Here is a 20,990-nt window from a genome sequence, read left to right on the forward strand (position 1 = left end):
TTATACCAGTGGAGAGTCTTGAAATAAACAGAATTTCTTGCTTCCTGTCCTGGATAGGATGAGGTTTTGATGTGCCCATTAGTGTAACACAAAGTAGCAGGCCAGACAACCTTACTGAAATAACTCTTATTATTTCTTTTGAATCAGGTTTTAAAATAGTAAATGTAATTGATTTTTAATTATTGCTACAAAGTATTTCTTTTGTGACAGAGAAGAAAATGCAGGAGGTAACAGAGAGAAGAAAGCTTTTGCTTACTAGCCTGGAATCAAACTGGAAAGGTCTGCAACAAGCTCAGGTTCTCACAGCTAGCCACCTTTGTGGCGTGAATGGTTAGTACTAAAGAACATAAAGGTTCCTAACCACCCTGGATCAGAGTAAAGGTTCATATAATCCAGGGCCTTGCTTCCATCTGTGTTCAAAAGCAGTCGTGTAGAGAACAGTATACGATTCTTCCCAAAATATTCTCCAATTTCAAACTAAGCCATATTTGCTATGTTCTGCAGCTAATATCCTATGAAGAATTCTTCTTTTGTGAATTTATCTATTCATTTTAAATCCATAGTACCCACAGCATGTCAAAGTATCTTACAACTTAATTGTGGGTTATTGGAAGAAGTACCTTATATTTATTTTGAGCCTGGAACCATCTTTGCCTGATAACTCCTTGGTCTTCCCCTGTTCACCTTCTCGTTGCCTCTCACTGTACATATTCAGTGCCCTCATGGCAAAGATGGCTAATGGTATCCTGGACTGCATTATGAGGAGCATTGCCAGCAGGTTGGAGACTCCACCAGTGACATATCTCAAATTAGAAAACTGATAATTAATGCCTATGCTGCATTTTCTATCTTCCAACTTTAATAGTTATTCATTTGAAGACTTTCTTCACATCCCCTGGAAGCTTCTTTAAGGGTCTTTGATGAAAAGCATTGTTGAAACCTTTGGAAATCCAGTTGTATGACGTGATCTCTCTTAGTCTGAATGTTACTGACTCCCTCAAAGAAGTCTGGTAGGTTTGTCAGGTGTGACTTCCCTCTGCCTGTGTTGACCCTTCCACAATATGTTATACTTACCCATGTGTCCACTTCTTCTTATCATTTCTACCAGATAGTGGTAGAAACATCTGGATAGCTCTAATGTCTTTTTTTTTTTTTTAAACTCCCAGAAACCCTCTTGAAAACTGAGACTATGTATGTTAGCCATTTTCCATGCATATGGCAATGAGATCTGGCACCCATCCTTGAGTTCCTTAAGCCTTCTTAAATGATTAGCATTGGCTCTTGGCAGTTTGCTGCTATTCCTTGTGTTGTTATCTCAAAAAAATTTTGTTGACACTTCAATTTGAATAATTTCTCTGGTATTTGCCCCAGGAAGAGGAATTTTACGTTGGCTATCTCATGAAACTCCTCCACGGTAAATACAGAAGCAAAGAATGAGTTTACATGTTCTGTTATTTCTCTGTTCCAGTTGTCAGTGTCAGGCTTCTTGTTACAGTGTATTTATTAGTGTTTATGCCTCCTGTGAGGCACTAAATCCTCTTTAGCATACTTTTAACATTTAACTTTCTGTTCTTTTTTATTTTCTTCATTTAAATGCAAGTCAGCTTTTTCAAGGACATCTTCTTACTTTAATCAGCTTCTTTTACTGGCTGGTTAATCAGTCCTTCTGTTTGTGTGATCTTTCTGAAGTCTTTCTTGAACAGGTTCTGTGGTGGCCAAGAATAATTTGGTGCCCCTCTCCAAACATCTTTAGCTACCCCTTTGAGTTTACTTTTTATACTTTCACTTTTTGAAATTAGGCACTACTCTAGTAGATGGTTTGACTTTTATCAGCCTTGCACTTACAATATCCTATCATCACCCTGTCAGAGTTTCTGATACACCCATTATGCTATGTCAGCACCTTCATTAAAAAAACAGGAATTCTACTCCTCTCCCCATCTTACTTCTTAGACTCTCACTTGTTTAGAAGACTGGATGCATTTGATCTGACTTACTGGTTTTTGATGCTTTTTTTTACATGGGATGCTGAAGTAGGCCTTGATTCTGAGTCTGTATTCCTTACTCAGAAAAAAAGCTGTGATTGTGTGACTGATTATTCTTAGGGCTGTGCTTTGGTTAGGAAATATTTCTAGAACAAAATCTATGACACTTCAGATACACACAGACTTTTCTTTCTTTTTTTTTTTAACTTGTCTTTGCCCTGTGCTAACAAAAAAGGTAAATAAAATAATAGAGAAGAAAAAATAAATAGTTTATTTATTTTTGATTTTTTTTTACAACACATAAATAATTACTTTATCTAACGAAATTCAGTGGTTTGATGAATCTGTATGGGCTGTTCTGTATTGCCATGATTGTGTTGTTGAGGAAATATAAACATTTATTTTCCTTGTTCTGTATCTCAGTTTTCATTTTATAGAGCTGTTCTGTAAATTTTTTTGAGACATACACCAAAATCATCCAACTCTCTATAGGGGAACTCATGATGAACTCATCAGGAAGGGAGAAACTGATTGCTGAAATAGAAGGAAATCTGAGAGAGCTTGCAAAAAATTGAGAATGTGATAACAAGCCATTTCATCACAGATTCATTGGTAACTGCAAAGTAAATAACTTAAGTAAAAGGGTATGAAAGCAATCATGTAGATGGAGGAGTGTGGGTGATTTAAGGAAAATAGGTGCCTTTCCCTTTCTTTCACCCTGCCTACCCTTCCTCGGTGCGCTGTCTCCGTACCTCAGGCGTTCTCCTCAGCTCGGTTTCAGCCTGTGCTCTAGACTAGTCTTCAATCCACCCAGAGGCAGTTTAAGGCAAGAGGCTCAACAGTGTGGCAAAGTTAGTTCACGGATGTTACTTAGCAAACTATGTGATTACAGAGAATTATTTTCTTTAGCTGACTTGTATTTTTGCTGTTATAATTTCAATCCAGGACAAGAGACTTTGTTTTATTAACAACTGCCATAAAGCAATTCTAGCTTAGCTCTAGTTACTGGACAGGAATCGGGGAAACTGATGGATTAAGGAGAGCTAGACTCTGGTTATATTAACTGTAAGTCTTTTAAAACAGATACACTGCTGGGATCTTACTGCTGGGCTTGTGTGGGATCAGTCTTTAGAGTCTATGCATCTGTTGGTATTTTAGTAGGAGTTCACTGCTTCACCAACTTGCCGAATCCCAGGTAAGTAGCTGAGGTCGGTATTTATAAGCCAGTAAGGATTCACAACCACTTCTGTTTTCCAGCACTTAGATTTTACCATATTTGAACTACACCATCTCTCTAAGCTAGCACATCCAATCCTGCTTTAAAGCAAATCATACGTTCTGTGACACTTACAGTATCTTGAATCCAATACTCTGGGATGGCAGCTGTTCTCTCTCACTTAAGTAACTGTTCACTTGGAGATATTAAGCAGCTTCCATCTGGCTGGAAGTGGCTACTAGAAACCCAGTTTAAACAAGGATTTAAAAAAAGCTCTCTGTAACACACCACTAGAATCCAAAGCCTTCAGGAGCATCTCTGTGAAAAAGTCATCTCCCAATCCACACAAGCATTTTGAAACCAGGCTTGTTAAGGAAACTGCAGAACATGATGAGAGGACAGAACCAGGTTAATGCACACGTAATTAAAAATTTGCTCAATTGAGGAGGACTGGTAATGCTGTATAGGAATCAGGGTTTGCTAAAGGTCAGCATCCTGCTACCCCTGTGACATGAATTCTGGTTAGTTCAGGATTCCAGGGTTCTGTGCAGTCTGGGAAAGATGAGAGGTAAAAGACAGATCTGAAGGGGGGACCTTGGTACAGTCTGAAACAGAAATTTGGGATTAATCTTTCTAGAATATTGAAAAAACAACAGCCATAAAGGTCAGAAATTATCCTTTCTGTATAAGCTGCCTTGTCTCCAATGAGGATAGTTTTCATGGACAAGTAATACAGAATGTGTTTAGAAGAAATTTCTGCATCTTTTCTTACGGAGCTATTGAAAATCCTCAGTATTGTTGGGGAAGTGACCAAAGCAGTATGAAGGGAGGTAAGTACTAGGAAGGGAGGTAAGTACTCAAGTGTCCAAAATAAAATCTCATCCATCGTGGCCACAGTCAAGTCACAATTCTGTAAAGTCAGTATCAAGAGGAAGAGACAACACTAGCTGTACATACAGGTGCAGCTCCCACGGGTTTCTTATCTTGCAGTCAGGTTAGATGGCATTCTCAGGCTGCTTTGGTTCCCTTAGTTGGAAAGGCAATACAAGAAAGAGCATTCACAATGTAGGAACTGATCCAGAGCAGTACTGTAGACTTTGTTATGAAGGGCAGCAGGCTAAATCATTGCACAGCTTCTTCCCATCTGCGAATTTGCTCATTTGCACCAACGAGCAGAAAACGTACCTGTTGCCAAATCCGGAAGCCCAAGAGAAGGAAGGCTGCAGCAGCTCCATGTCACCAGGTCCAACCTGTAGTGTGCCTAAGCATGTATTCCCAGTAAGCACATGTACACACACACACACACTACATGTATACAGAGCATACGTACAGACACACAGAGCGTCACAGAAAACAGCACTCACGGAAACACAAACAGGAGCAATGGCCTCCTCCCCTTTGCCTTCCCAGCTGATGAGAATGGAAGCCCAGTAGTGGGAAATACAGACACACCTACACGGCCCATCCCTCCAGTGTCTGGGTTAGACCCCCAGCCGATCCAGCAGCTGCCCCCTGGATCGCCGCTCCCTCCTCCTGCTGCCCCGCTCCAGCGGTTCTGTGAACCTCCCCCCTTGCACACACCCATGTATGCCCACCCCAACACACTACGGATCCCTCCAGTAACCGGCCTTAGACAACCCAGTCGACCTCATAACTGGCCCTGGGATCCTCTTGTCTCCGGTTGCTTCCCTCAGAGAGAGATGGAGACAGACACACGCAGCCCAGCCTCTCCGTCAATGCCCCCCTTCCTGCCTCATGGAAACCAGGCTCCTTCTGCCCTCAGATGGAGGTTAAAAGGGGCTTTTGGAACAGATCCCCATAGCTGCTCAGGATAACCTGAAGTACAAACAGTTAAAAAAAAAAAAAAAGGAATCATACAGATTTTCCATGAATGTACTTTAGGGAAGTATTTAATTACAAAGTGGTTTTGAAAATCTATCTAGAACACTATAGCCTTAAAAAAATTTGGAAGGCTCTCTTTTCCTAAAAAATGCAGTGATTTTTCTCATTTGTCATGTTGTGAAACAATATTAACCAGACAGGTCATTTGCTGGAGCAGTTATTAAGCTACAGAACTTCTTTAGCACACAGGCAGATGAAAGCCTGGGGCTTTACATCAATGGCCACTGTACGTAACACAAGCACTGCGCTACGTCCGGGCCTTTGTGCATTTTATACCACAGCTAACGTCTGTTACCAGAGATCGCTTCTGCTTAACTTGTCTCAGATTTGATCTAAACAATGTATTTGGTATTATTAAAATGTCTATTACCTCTTGCCCAAAGAGGGACAGTTCTCAGGTTTTCTGAATAGTATCAACTTCTACAAGATAAAGAGACAAGGTTTAAGTAATTTAAAGTACTTTTATTTAATAAATAACTTCGGTAATAGCACTGTAAAAAGTGAACATCTGTTAAAATAAAAAGGCACTTAAAACAAGAATATGACTATGATGCAGTTTGAATGGTCAAAGGCAAATATACATGGCACATGTCAAGAATGATATGTGACTTATGTTACACAACAAACTATGCAATCTTAGCTACAGGGTAAAGGCAAATTTACAGCTAAGACTGCCCCCCCAAAAAAAAGGGAAAAAAAAAAAAAGCTTGTGTTGATACAAAAATATTACAAAAAGAATCGCTGCCAAATACATTAAAAAGATTAGAAGGGTGAAAAAGCACCAGGCTTTAAACCAAGGAAACATTACAGAATAAAGACACAGTATGACGTAAGGCCCTTACGTGTTTTGAAGATGTCTTGGTAAGGTACTTTGTGATACTGCCACCGAGGGCTTGAATTTACAAAGAAAAACTAAGCAAGTTACCAGTCAGCAACTTTTTCAGTAATGGCACGTGCTTTAAAGGTATTTTTTCCTTCTTAACATTCTTCTCAAAGCCTTTCATTGTAACGATAACTTGGCAATAAGCAACTTAAAAATAACTATGCACACACTTTTCAGTCTCTTACACTGCTCACTTCCAACTTACCATAGACTTAATCATCTGTCTAGCAAGTAGAGGACCAATTAACCACCAGCTCCATGCTACATGAGTTTAACTACATCTACAAACTCAAGCCCTTGATTTCCCTGTAAAGCTAAAAGTTTAATACTAAATGGCGAGGCAGAGCCCTCATGCTGATTGCTTTAACCCTTTCCCTCCCAGTCATGCCACAGCAGTATCGCACGCACCCTGCAGAAGACCTAGATTCACAGCATGGGAGTGGAAAAGGTCAAAAAGGCACCATGTGACCTTAGCTGACTAGGCTGCACAGTCTCAAGTTTGTTTTTTTTTGTCAGATCCCTGGCACTGATTACTTTTATTTGAAAAAAAAAAAAAAAAATAAAAAAAAAAATACATATGGTACATTCTCAAAACCTGCACAGGAAAAAACAAACCTATATGTAATGAGTTAGTAAAATCACTGCAGTTTGCCCTAAATCTATCTTACTGTGACTACAAAAATCGCTACGCTGCATACAGTGTTGTGAAGTTATACAAACAGTGTTCATTTTCCCTCATATTTAGGATTGACCACAGTTGTCACCGCACTCTTGTAAATAGGATTTTCACCCTAGAAAAAGAAAAATATTTATATTAACATTTAAAGAGATGAAAAAAGCAGTGTGTTTGAGAGAAGTATAAAAATTAGCTTAAGAAATTACCCATTAATGTTTTGTTTGTACCCGCAAACAGCTTCAGTCAAACTAGTTTTCCCTCTAGCAACTTGAACAAAGGCATGCTCAGCTAATAAAGCAAAGGGTTAAGGCTCGATCCTGGTCAGTTTACACCACAGATTTTCTTCAAAGCTGCTGAACCTGGTATGGTCATCTCAGAGCTGAGCCACCAACTCAGGGGGTCTACAGTCCATTATGTTTTTTTAAAGGAGAACAGAATTGTAAACAACATTGAAACCATGACTGACCACAGACCACGTTCTGCTACAACAAACATTAAAGAGCTTATCTTGTATTACAATTTAATTCTAGAAACAAAGTGGAAAGGCTTGTACTATTTTGATAATACACATTCAATATTTGTATTTCCAATTCAATATTGTCTTTGTCATTCTCATTTTATTCCTGCAGGTCCTCCCAACCCCCATATGCACAAAATGCACGACTAAAACTAAGAAACTTCTGTACTGGTGCAAATGCTGTAATGAAAACATTATTTCCACTATATATGAGAAATGCCTACAGAACAACCGCTTACGTCTCTCTTGTTGAGATTTGAAAACCTATAAATTAAGCTTATTTCAAGCTTCCTTTGTTCCCAGGTTTCCTTTTATCTCAGTAAATCTTTCTCCATTTATGGCATCCTTGCACACCTAAGATGAACAGCTTGAACTCAAGTTCAATAGATAAATCTTAGTGGAATGAAGGGCTACCGCTGGGACTGTACTGGTACAGCCTGGATCTGCTGTACTGTGCTCTGTCACAACCTGAATCTCAACCTAAATGAATGTTATTTACCAGTATGAAGCTCTTTTGTGCATATACAAGTAATTCCTGAGGAAATTCAGTACAGCACAGATGTCAGCCCGAGTGCAGTTCTGGCCAGAACCGTACCTGGCCTTCAGCAGCAGTAAGGGAATCTCTCCCTTTGAAGTTCCCCCCAGTCTGAGATGGCCTATATAACCATATTAATTCCATTCTACTCTATTAAATTACGCAGCATTTAAAATATTTCAGGTTAAAACAATTTTTCCTACAGTAAATTAAAGGATATCCTCCCCCTAGACATACAAACACCAGGTGTGTTTGTTTTTTCAGGGTCATAAACCTGGAAAATCAACTGGGAATACAACAGAATGTGCCAAAAGGTGACAAGGCAAGCAGGAAACCAGCTTGGTGTGAAATTTTCATATCACAATTCCTGGGAAGTTTGTTGCCTTCTTTTTGCAAGACCTGGTACGTGGCAAGTAAGTGGTCTAACCCCAACAACAGTAGCTGCTGTTAAGGAAGACCATTTAGCTGGTGTACTGCCTTTCTGTTGGGGTTCCTTTCACAGAAAAAGGGTGTTTCTCCTTAAAGCCAGCTTCTCTACATGCAAAGAGCAATGAGGCACATCCAATCCTGCCTAGACCTGAGAGACTCCAGCCTAGTCTCTCAAGTTCAGCCAGGACCTGGATTGCTGGACAATGGAAGTCCAGGTTCTCCGTCCACTCTTCTCAAGATCTGAGTCAATGTCATTTGGCTTGAGATGAAGGAGGAGCAAGGTGTCCAGAGCTGGCTATACTTCACAGCAAGAGACCCTTCTATCAGTTCCCAAGCCAACTCTGCCTTGATTAAAAGTGTATCAGCTACTGGTTTGGAAAGGGATGGGGAGTTAAATTTTTGTTTTTTTTTTTTTTTATCATGGAAATACAGTGTTGTGGCTAGTTCTCAGCCAAATTAATCAATGCAAAATTGCCATCCCTCCCAATATTTTTAATAAAAAGCTTTGCAATAGTAAGATGTAAATGAAACCAGAAAAACATCCAGGGATGAGGGATTTAATTTGTAACTGAAGTATCTCATTATGTCTCAAAGTTCTTGGCAATGTACATTGTTTCCTCGACAAGTTTGAATGGAGAATTCTTAAAAATATAAATATAAATCAGTAAAGTTTATAACGCAGAGCAAGTCTGTAAGCTTAATAGGCTGTACCGTATGCAGACTAGAAGATATGGCACAGCTCTTTAATGGCAAGGCATTAGGTAATACTTGTTATACTGTGCTTTTAACCTTCAACATTTCACAAAACAGACTACCCCCAGCACATACAGGGCGGTATTTGTTTACATTTCCTCGTTTGTAAAAGAGAGATAACTTCTAACAGATGGTGTAGGAATTGGTCTAAAGGTTAGGACTAAAACTTGGAAATTTGCGGGGTGCTGCTCATACAATTAATTTGAATTTGGAATCAGGTTTAAATTCAATTTGCATAATAAGATTGTAAATTTTTACTATAATGCTTTTTCAAGAGAAATCAGAATTTGAAATTCACATGCTCTTTATTTAGCCTAATTCCTATTTACAAAGAAATTGAAACGCTCTACTGTCTTACCTTGTACTTGCATTTTATGTTCCCAAGAACTCTCAGGTGTACACAGTGGGATTTAGGTCACTGAGTAAGGCACTTACAGGTGTCTCCTCATGTCAGTTGAGCGTCTCAGTTCCCATTAAAAATAATGGGGATTTAGTCAACACACTCAGAACTATTCAGCTTAACCCAACCTTACACTGGATCAGCTAAACGGCTGATCAGCTGCCACATAGGTGCCCCGTGGATTTGCACGTCATTCCCTGGTATCTTCTGTCAGACAGGCAGCAACAGCCCCGGCCTTTCCAGCCATACTCCAGCGCTGTGCCTCAGCCCTGGCTTGGCAAGATCTTCTACAGACAGCTCATCATTAAAACTAACACAGCAGTGGTAAATAAATGTCCACTAGTCCAACACGACTCTCACCTTGCTTAGGGCCCCTCACAGCTCACACATGGTATGAACACTCCGAGATTAGCAGCATTCCAGATTTTTACCTGGCCACTAAAACACAGTACTCCAAACTTGCTCTCTTAAGACAAATACTACTGTTTTTAAATAAACCTGTTTTCTTTACACCACTGCAGAGAATACACTGGTTTAAGCATGCAAAGTTAGAGAAAACACTTGCCACATGCCCCTATAAAAGAAAACACCATGCACACTTAAACCAAAACAAAAATTAACAAACAATAACTATATACAAGATTGAGTAAAATGCGTTAAAATAAATACGGAGGTATTTTTTAAAAGTACCTTTAGCAGAGAATAAAGAGCTATGTTCTTGCAACAGGATTCATTTTCAACTAGACTGGGCTGTTCAGAGGATAACAGTTCAGTCTAGTGTTGCATAAAGATGAACCTATTATATAGGATGTTTGATCATTGTTCTTATTCCTTTTTTCTCCATAGACTTACTGTTTCAACAGTCACTTAAACTACCTTTGTAGTGGGTGTAAGTCCTAAGTCACTTCAAGAAACTGCACTCTAGAATATTTAAACTCATCCACATACATTGTTCAAGAGCTGGTTCTTACTATTTTCAGCTCTCATTAATAACCATCATAATTTTACAGTAACAGAAAACCAGTCATCTGTCGACCCTTAAATACGGCAATTGCATCAGAGGACGAAGCAAAGGCCAAGGTTAAGGGCAATACTGACGACAGAGGGCGACGGCGACCATAAGTGGAAGGCTAAAGGAAAGCAGCTAGCCTGCTTACAGTCACTAAATGCTCTTTTAATGGCACAAATCTAAGCCAGGCCAGCAGTGAAGACAGCAAGGCCTGACAGCAGTGAAAGGGCACTAAGACAGTAGCTATGCTGCAGGCCAGGGACAAACTGAACTCAGTCCAACCTAGCTGGCTTGAGCATCAACTGCAAGGATACTGTGGTGACAAGTCATTCACAATGTCATGGACCAAGACTGGTGAAATATTTGGGTGCGTGGTCCATGACAAGCTTTGTGGTGCTGCAGTTTTCTCAACGCGGTAACCAAGCCACGTACAAACTGCACACAGCTTATTTTATTGTATATATATACACCTGGAGGGAACCTACTGCAGTTTAATTTTCTTGTAATGCGATTTCAGATGACTTTCTTGCCTTGGCAATACAAGACAACTCTTTCTTCACCTAAATGAAAGGTTACTTCAACAATCTAAAAATCCCAGAAAATCTTATAGGGAAAAGAAGGATTTTCTCCTTTCACTTCCCATGGGTCACCTATTCTGCCAATACTCATCTCCTTATCTGCCAATATCCATCTTTTTGGTGGCCACTAAAGCTAAACCCACCTCCCTCTCTCCCCAAAGTTCTGATATTTCTATGAATACCGAAAAGGATAAAGTCATGTTTAAAAAAAACACAGTCTTTTCAAACTTTTAATCTTCGCAGTGAATGAAATAAGAAGACAGAAGTCAATCCCTCCATTTACACAAGAGGAAAGCTTTCTGCAGGAAGTACATTTTGAGGAGAAATGGCAGCACTGAGGACATTAGATCCTGAAAGAGTCATGGGGCAGACAACGAGAGCACAGAATGGAAGTTACACACCGTATGGTTTGTTAGATGCTTGTCCTGCATGCAACAGAAAGTACACAATTAAGTGAATAGCAGAAAAGAAGGTAACAGAGACTTAACCAGATGGATTATGTGAAATGTTAGAGAAGAACAAGAACTCCATTTCCTTCCCAGAATAGTCAACTCTGAGAAGAAAAATGGAAAGGAGGTGAATGTGGTTGGTGTGGCAAGCAAAATGAACGTTTTTACAATCAGTTTTGGACACACTGGAAAGTGAAATGATTGCAAACAGAAAAGGAAAGTATATTTCATCATGGAAGGGCTCAGAATGCCACACAAAGTATTTGAAATTGTCACAGTGAGGACAGGTAAGAGCTTAAATACTCTTAGTTCCTGCTTGCTCCCCTCATTCTTCCTTTACAAAAATCTTTTGAGTCCAACACTGAAAAGGGAGACAGCAGACAATAAAATTAGAGATACAGATCCTTTCCTTCCACTGACTCCTGAAAAAAGCCCTTGGATATTTAAAGGCATGTGCTGCCTTCGCAACTTCTTCATTCCGCTCCTTCTAATCTGATCTCTGTTCTTATCTCTCAACACTCCTCTGACATCCATTCCTCATCTCATCTTCCCCTTGTCATCCCTTCCCCTGCAGCTGGGAATCCCACGGAAGGAGGAGAACACCTGAAGCATTCAAGAAAGTCCATACTCAAAGTCTACAGAAGGTATCTATCTATCACTTCTGGTTTAGTGACTCAGTCTTCTGGATACTGCTGTTTCTCCTGGCGTGTTGGGCATGAAGAGAACTGAAGTCAGCATTTCCAAACAGAAATGAGGTGCTCAGGCAGAGTTTAAGAACTGGGGGGAAAATGCATCTAGAGGTGAAAAGAACATTTCCTCCTCTCATAGTAATTTTTTTTTTCTATGGACACCCTGCTGGCTGGGCTACAAGGACTGTGATATTGCCAGTTTCAACAGAAATATGGATGGAAAAAATAAGACGCATATTTAATAATAAAACCAGTACAGTATATGCATTTCACACTTTAAATACAGGCTAGTTCTATACTAGGTTAATAAGTCAAAGCAGTTAAAAAAAAAAAAAAAATCTGTAAGGCTACTCTGAATGTTCCCAGAGTTATTCTAATAAAAACAGTGATATTTATAGGCTGGGATATCTGAGCAATATTTAAACTGGCTTTACAAACATATCAACTTTAAGCAAACTGACTGCTGATTTGAGGAAACAGAAGGCAAACCCTCCCCTGAACGCTGTGTCTCTCCACAATCCAAAGAGCTGTTCTATTATATACCCACACATTTATCCACCAAGGACAAAAAAATCGCTTGTAGAACAGTTTAAGCCAGTACTGGTGGTATTAGTAAGCAAGCAATCTTGCTGTCAAAACATGTTAAAAATTTTCAAGTTGCATTCTTTAAAACTCCAGAATCAAAGCAGCAGTAGATAAACTGAGCAAGACTCAAACTGTGATTAAGTGTCTGTGACACACAGTGAGTTTTAAGTGACATGCAAAGGAAAAAAAAAAGGAAGAAAATGAAAGAAGATACAAACTGAGACTTAGAGACCAGCTTTACGTCCATAGTTTGGATTCTTGAAATTGTTAATAGGGCTCTTGTATATTGGATTTTCTTGCTGAAGTAAAAGAAATGGTCAATGTCGAATAATTCAACAGAAGTAAAGTAACATTCTCAGCTATCACCAAAAAAATCATGCTATGTATAAAGAAAAGTGTTAGTAATTTTTTTTCCAGCATAGAATTAATTAATTTTCTTAAGTAAAACCAGAAGACTTTCTAGGAGATTTTTTTAAAGTATTCTCGAGATTTTTCTGAAGTATTCTCTTGTCAAACGTACGTGGGTGTTGACTTCTACAGAACAGTAGTGAAGGCTTTTTCGTTAGCAGATTCCTAAAATTTCCCAGAGGCAGTGACCCTATAGGCTATGTAAGCCTACAGACCATAGGCTTTTTTTTCTTGCATACTTTTCTGTTGACAAGGGCTGGGAAGATTTCAACAAACCTGTACCAACCACGTTTTTTGTGACCAGTTATTGAAATCTCCCAACTAAACCCGTATGAGTATTTACAAGATCTCTTCCATAAGCATAAAATTTTCTTCTTCGTTTTATACAAAAATGACTCATCTTCTAATAAACATTTTCATAATATGTTGTAAAGTGTGGTAGAACTGCAAAGCTGCACTATTCTGTCACCATCACATTTTCCCTCTGAAATTTTATTTCAACCGAAGTTACTACTCGCTTTTCTAACCCAAGATGTACTTCTCAAAGGGAGCTGTTTTTTTTTTTTGTTGTGTGTTTGGTTTGGTTTTTTTGCTAGTGGTAACACATAACATGTTTTAATCGGCTTAAAATAAGGATATTTCTGTTCCTGCATAGGCCAAAAGGCAGGAATACAGTCTGAAACATATAAGGCATGTGAACAAAAACCTTCTATTCTTCCTCAACTACTGTAGCTTTTATAGAGAAAAAAGCCTCTTGACTTACCGTATCCCACTTGGCATTCATCTTCTCCTTTTCAAATTTAGCAAATTCTCTTCTGTCATGAATGATCATTAGTAGTTTCCAAATCAATAATAATGCAAGTCCAATAAGAACAATTCCAGCAACCACACCAGCTACAATGGGAATGATGTCAGGGCCGCTGGGGCATTCTAGGGAACAAGTGAGTGGAAACATGAGTTTACAAAACGGTAAAGGTAATGCATATCCAGATGCTTTTAAAATTTTATTTTGTACTGAAGCCAGTATTTTGAATATCAGAGATATGCCAATCCTATTTTCCTTTCAAATAATACAAGTTTTGGAATGTGTACATCCTCTAACATTCCAGCTTATTTTTATCCTTCTAATATGTGTTTAATCTTAGCAATAGAACAATTCATGTTCTCGTGTTAAAGTCTACACACTGCTGACTCCTTAAACTATTCATCTAGAGTATTAGAGTAAAATAACTAGGTATTTTATTTTAAACATGCAAGAGTTCTGAGTCAAAGGTGGTGCTGGAGGGATAAACCAGCTAGAGTACAAATGCAGATTAGCAAAAAATTAGTCCCCACATACTCTGTCAACAGCGCTACAGAAAAAGGGTGTTCCTCATTTTACCTCACATGGCTGTTATTGTTAGTAGCTAATACATAGAGACAAGTAATAACTTTACTTCTGGGACAGATTTTTTTTTTTTAGGGTATTTCCTCATCTTGGGAACTGATCTCTGCTGAAATAAAATAAAAAAAAAAAAGGCACATCATCTTCAAATAAAAACATCATGTACTTTCAAAATAAGTGAATTATGTGTTTGAAAAGATTAATACAGATGCAAAATGATTTAAGGTGTCTGGCCTAGAAATTACAATCCTCCAAAATAAAACCCAACTCTTCTACTAACATAAAATTCTCAACAATCACAAACTGAACAAGGGCTTTTGCAGAGCTCAATGCACAGACTGAAGGAGTCAGAAGCAAATAAATGCAACTCCTGTGCTGTCAGTAGGAACACTGCTTCCCCCCACACTGCAGACTCCTAACCTCGGCAGCTGCCTCTGCAGGAGTGAGGGAAGTGGGAAGGGACACGACAGGAATTCCTTGGGAATCAGTAAAGAACAAGCGTCTCCTCCACCGAATACAGCTCTACTGAACAGAGCTTGTTCCTTCAGCACTTGTACGGCACAAAATTCAGGTGCCTCCTGGTGCATGAAGGCTCGATTCAGCTCTTAACTAAGGCAACAAGTTTATCCATGAAGAAAAGGTCAGACCCCAAAAGTATATGGCATGTGTTCACTTAACCAAAAAGAAGATGGGGCTCAAGGTTCTCCTTTATACTTTGGACTACATTTTTAGAGAATTTAAAACATTCTGAATAGAAGTGGTATTTATTTCAAAGAGCCACTAACAACAGATCTGCATTAAGTGATGATCACCCAAATGATCAATTCTGAAAATTCCTGGAGTAGAATATAGCACTAAACGTTTTAACACACAAGTAAGGTGTGTATTTTGTACCAGGCTTATAAAAATCAGGAGATCACACACTGCTAATGTACAAACGCAGAATTTTTGCACTGTTACATGCAACATCCAGTGATTCAAACTAACAACACTTTTGGTAAATAAATGGTAAATTACTGATTGAGCTATAGAATTTTTCTCTCTTTTTTTGTATCAGAAGATTGAACAAAATCAAGAACAGTGGACTATTAAGGATTAACTAAGCAAAAGGCTTTTCAGATCTATTCTTGAAGGTACCTCAGTTAAGTAAAAGCAAAGGCTCCCAGCATGAAATAATTTAAGTGGTTTGCAGCACAGCACACAATTTTGTGGTGTGTTTTTTTTTTGTGTAAGACTGGTCCCACATTATTATTAAAAAAAGAAAAAAGCAACAAAACCCCACAGACATCATTATTTCTAACCTGTAGCACAATCCCAGTCAAAAAAAAAAAAAAAAATCAAAATTTACATATCTAGGACCTGCTGCAGGACAGGAGAAACAAGCCTGCAAAGTATGTCAAGTGGAAACATTAAATGCTTTAACAAATGTACATGTCTGATTTACTTTTTGTTTTTAGAAAACAGAACCTGTTTCTGTCAGCCTAAAGGTTCGAAAAAAACAGATCTAGAGATACTTATATTTTTCTAAAGCCACTCAAGTTCCAGACATCCACAACTCTTACTGAGGGAATAGGTACCTATTTCCAAATGCATCTAACTCACGCAAATCAACCACAGCTACTTTGTACTACACAACTACTTCATGAATTAACAACGAAGATAAAGGGAGAGTAGGCAACATCACGTTCATACCTGGGGTCTCCACCACGTGGACACTGGCTTCACCATTCGAGTTGACAGAATACGTGAAGTAGAACCAGCAGTCATCGACATCCTTCTCTTTGCAATGAGACAATGGATCGGGCTGTCCAGGCTGTGGCAACTTGTCTCGACTTTCTACCCGTGTCATGTTGAAATGCATACATTCCTGAGAACATGTTTCCTTCTTTTCTCCCTTATCGAAAGCTCTGCATTGAACGCAGTCCCTGTGAAATCAGAAGCAATGCTTTTTAATATGTTCACGAAAGATTTCTAGCATTTAATCTAAAGAAATGTAAAGAAGAAAATGTGGAAAAAAAACCCCAACAAAACCAACCCTTTTGCCATAAAGGCCAGGAAAAAATAAAGCAAGGCACAGCATTTTACCAGACAGAATATTTATGTACCTTGTGATTAACAAAAGTCCCCTTTAATAAATTCCTCTTTCCCTGGATGACCCACAAGCTTCAAGGACAAAAAAAAAAAAATTACCTAAATCTCTAAAAGGAAATAAGGCTAAAACATTTTCAATACCTCCACCTGGAAAATTAATACTCTCAGAGACGGCAGTGTAGGAACAGAATATTTACAGTGAAACAGCATCTGAGAGACAGGTTAAAAAAACAAACTGAGTGACAAGCTTTACAGTAGGATATCCCTCTGAATAATGCAGTGAAAAAAAGCAGACTGAGCAGGACTTTTATACTAAAAAGACTGCGCTGAGAGAAAACCTTAAAGTTGGCTGCACAAAGCCAGGAATCAGCCCAGCCACTAATCACAAACTCATTTCAAAGTGCGTGGGTTCTAAAAACCCAGATTTCCAAAGGCAGGGATGCAAATTTCACTGGCCCACACAGATCTAGGTTTAGTTTTCGACTATCAGGATAGTCTGACTTTTTCAATAGTATTTCAGAATAAAAGCTTTAAGCAAAAAGTTTAGCTGAAGTTTTAACTACTCTGGAAATTGCACAGTATATTTACACTTTTGTTAGATTAATTTCAAAAGGTCAAGATGATGGGAGTTTACAGCCTGTCACATTATAGACCTACGTTCCCTCCAGCTCTGCAGAAGGTTGGCTGTCGATAATCAGGGGAAAGCTGTAACCTGCCTAAGTCAATCTGAATGGTTAAAACTGATTTAACATAGCGTACACATTCCTATGCCTAACAAAAAATGGCAGGGAAAGAATTTAAGAAATAATTGGCCTACCTGGAAGCAACCAAAATACTGCATTAATAATGTTTTGTTTGTAACTGATTCTCACCCAAGAACTTTTACTGTCTAAAGGGATGATATGATATGATGTCCCTACGTTTCAGGGTAGAATAAAGCACAGTATCAAAAGCCTCATTTTAAAAATTCTGCACATGTAAATATCACAAAGTCAAATACATAGAGGCTAGGACTTGGTTTTCTAGGTACTTACTTGTGCTCTGCACAGACACCGAGACACGTCTGACACATTTCACATGTGGGGCCTTGGAATTTTGGATCTGTACAATTACAGGTGCCACATTCACAGGTTCCTCTTCCATTGCAAATCTGCCCATTAGATGCCATACATGGAAAAGTATCCAAAGAACAATCGCACGCGCTACCAGTGAAGTTGGGGAAACACTCGCACACCCTGCATTTGCAGATACCGTTTCCTATGCATTGAGAAGATATTTCAGTGAAAAGAAGGCTAATATAAAACATAAAATTTGTGACAGTAAGAAATAAGTGTTCACCATCTCAGGACAGATACAGGGAAAAGAAAACCCTGGTGGAGAGATAATGAAGACACCAATGAATTAAGAGCTACAAAATACATTTTAGCTCCTTGAAAAACTACTTACAGGCACTTGTCTTTTCCCCATTCTAGTATATTTGGATTTCCTTTCATAAACAAAAAGCAAGACTAGGGAAAGCTGACCAAGAACAGTACAATGTGATGGCCATATCTCCTGTGTGGAAAGCATTACAGCACTGCTTCAGTTCACAGTTTTATATGTGTATAGATGCATTGATCACTACTGTCTTTGTATCTATCGCTATGTAAATTTATAAAGCAACACCTAAAAAGATGAGGAATGCACTAACTTAGACTTCACAACACAAAACAATGAAATACCTTTGGCTCCCTAGAACACCACCATCCAGCTGTTCTGACCTCATCCACCCAACCAAACTTACACTCCCTACACAGGAAACAAGATACCTGTATCTCCAGAAGGGTGATTTGGATGAAATGGAAAGATCTTTGGCTACACCTCTCCTTCTCCATTGAGAGTAAAGTGTTTAAGTCAATACTTATCTGTCACCGTGTATTTTGGAACACCACCACCATTGCTCCTATCCTTTCTGAAGCTGGTGAGCAATAGGTGTATTCTGAGCAAATTGGACAGATGAGGTATTCTCATAATTCAGTCAAAGCCTAGAGGCTTCTCTGTTTTATTTTTGTGTGACAGTCAAAACTGAGGTAGTAGTTACACTCCTACCAGGTACTTCCATGTGCAAAGCAGCCTAGGGAAGTTACAGGATAAAAATTCATGCATCAAAATAATTTGGACATTGGTTGCTGGAGGATTTTCTAAATTGCTTTTGATTTGGGGAATTAGCTGCCATCAGAGTCGTTTCAAGGACTTAAGGTGTTTTTCTGGATCTTGCACATTCTAATCTTCACTTACCTTTCAGAATAGTCTCAAGATAGCATCTCACTGGTATCTTGTCAAGCACTCACTATTACAAGTAAGCTGAGGTCATTATCTCTTTTTATTGACGCAGTGGTTACACTGAGCCAGTATAACATTATAATCTCAGGCCAGTTGTCTCAGCATTCTTTACTATAATACCTGAGGGTAATTCTGCAATAAACAGCAGAAGCCAAGTTCAATTTACATCCTTCTTGGAGCTGTGATTCAAGGAAGGTGAAATGTGTACTAACACACTATATGTTCATGATCACAGAGAGATGTTTTATTAATAGATGTTTTCAATCACTAAATCTGTGGATATTCTCATCTCTGTTATCAAGTAGCTACGATCTATAAGCTAAGTATCACTACTCTACAGGGTAGAGCTGACAGGCTTGTAAACTGCTGGCCAGTTTTGCCTACAGAAAACTCTGAAGTAGTTTCTCACCTCCACAAATCAAACCATTTGATCGATCACAGTTGAAGTTATCACATTCACAATATTTCCCAGAATACACTTCATTTGTGTTTTCTCTTTTCTTGCATACACATTGTCCACAAATGCATTCTCCATTGTTACTGCATATTTCTGTACTGTTCTCCCTCCTGCAGTAAGCATCCATATCCTCACTATTTACTTCATCTGTACTACATTCACATAGTCTTCCAATACGTCCTTCATTACATCTGCAAGGTAAAAACATGACTGAAAATATAAACAGAATTAAAAGTCATACAATAAAAAGACTGCAAAAATAGCACAAAGAACAGGAGTAAGAGCGACTATTATCTCTAGGGATATTCCGAGTTAAACTTCAAATGAGATTTCCAGCCGACATCTCTACGTAGTCGTTCTTGAAGCCACTGGAGTAAACCGGACTAAGTCGCCCCTATGCTGATTACTTGTTCCAGGTGAGAAACTATGTGTCACCACCTCTAACTAAATTGCCACATAACCACTATTAATCCCTCTCTCATGTGACAGAACAATAATTATTTTAAGTGACAGTGATTATTGACTGTAGCTGCTGTCATCTTTCAATGAAAAGATTTCCCACGAACAGCAGTTAGGCAGGAAGTAGATGATCTTCACAGCTGCTGAGCCGAGATCTTTGGGGATCAGCACTTGTCATTATCAAGGTTAAAATATTGCTGAACAAATGGAGGTTGTTCTTACTCCCAGTAGTAACTGACACACTGTTGGGGGGTGTCAACCAGAGACAATGCTTCCTCAGGAAACTGCTACTGTTGCAAAAGCAAAAGGCTGTTCTTACCCACGGGTCTGTTCTCCCCTCTGTGAAACCATGGGGACACCAGTGACAGCAATACCAAGTTTAATGTCTTTCTACACAAAGATGGGAAAAATCTGCTTTCCTTATTTAAAGGGAACATCAAAAACTGGCTGCAAAATGGAGTAATGTACCCAGTATTTACAGCCCAAAGTGGCTTACTCCTCAACCTACAGAATACTAACCAGTTAGAGAGCCATCCCTCAGTCTTTCAAACACCCGATTAGCTACCACCAACAAATTCACCAGGCAGATGTTAGTCAGTTCTACACCGAAAGTCCTCTAAGATTGAACTGAGTATCTTTTGCTTTATTTTTAATAATAGTCACATATTAAACCATGAGGGATGAGACTGACAAATCTTATTTCAGTTACAGTTCATTGAACAGGAATCAATATTGTTTTCCAAACTCCTGGATCTTGTTTTCCTAGAGAAGTACTTAAATTCATTCTGCTCTTACCATTCTCATCTTAAGTGTTTCCAAGAAGAAAAAGTTTTCATTTCTGCTGTAGGTTTCTTGGAGGGAAAAAAAGGCTAAAACCTTGACTTACGAGGTTGATCTTCAACCAGTCTCCACCGAAACACTAAGATTTTGCTCTGCTTTCATTGTGTGTCATTCGTTGTGTGTAATTCCAGAAAACAGAGTATCGTTTTACTTGATTTACAAATGTGTAATAAGGAATACACATCTAATCTAATCTCTGTGATGGGCAATAACAGACATTTCAAAGTCATACGTATACAGAAAAGTTATATATAGTCTGAAAAATTTATAGATATATGCAATTAGAAGAAACGTGGTAATAAGACCCCAAAAGGTTCGAAATAAAGCAGAGAGAAGAGACTGGGGATGTCATCCAAAATAAAACGTTGTTCTTTTATCACTTTTTACTCTTCCCCGCTATGAAACAATTGGCACCAGTCTGAG

At 38.8% G+C, this 20,990-nt stretch overlaps 1 protein-coding gene across 2 annotated transcripts in view; it reads right to left on the bottom strand.

Moving 5' to 3' along the window:
- Positions 1-5,544: 5,544 nt before the first annotated feature.
- ITGB1 (integrin subunit beta 1) overlaps positions 5,545-20,990 on the bottom strand; it is a 49,298-nt gene continuing 33,852 nt past the window's right edge. The window contains exons 12-17 of one of the 2 annotated variants that reach the window (XM_068404489.1): positions 19,221-19,459; positions 17,524-17,746; positions 16,091-16,323; positions 13,778-13,944; positions 12,825-12,905; positions 5,545-6,777 (exon numbers count right to left, since the gene is read on the bottom strand). In XM_068404489.1, the coding sequence (XP_068260590.1) occupies positions 12,831-12,905; positions 13,778-13,944; positions 16,091-16,323; positions 17,524-17,746; positions 19,221-19,459 (937 nt within the window). In that variant the 3' untranslated portion in view covers positions 5,545-6,777; positions 12,825-12,830. The remainder of the gene's footprint in view (positions 6,778-12,824; positions 12,906-13,777; positions 13,945-16,090; positions 16,324-17,523; positions 17,747-19,220; positions 19,460-20,990) is intronic. The other variant, XM_068404491.1, reaches the window with a different exon arrangement.

Source organism: Nyctibius grandis, chromosome 7, assembly GCF_013368605.1.
Source record: "Nyctibius grandis isolate bNycGra1 chromosome 7, bNycGra1.pri, whole genome shotgun sequence".
NCBI classification, from domain to species: domain Eukaryota; kingdom Metazoa; phylum Chordata; class Aves; order Nyctibiiformes; family Nyctibiidae; genus Nyctibius; species Nyctibius grandis.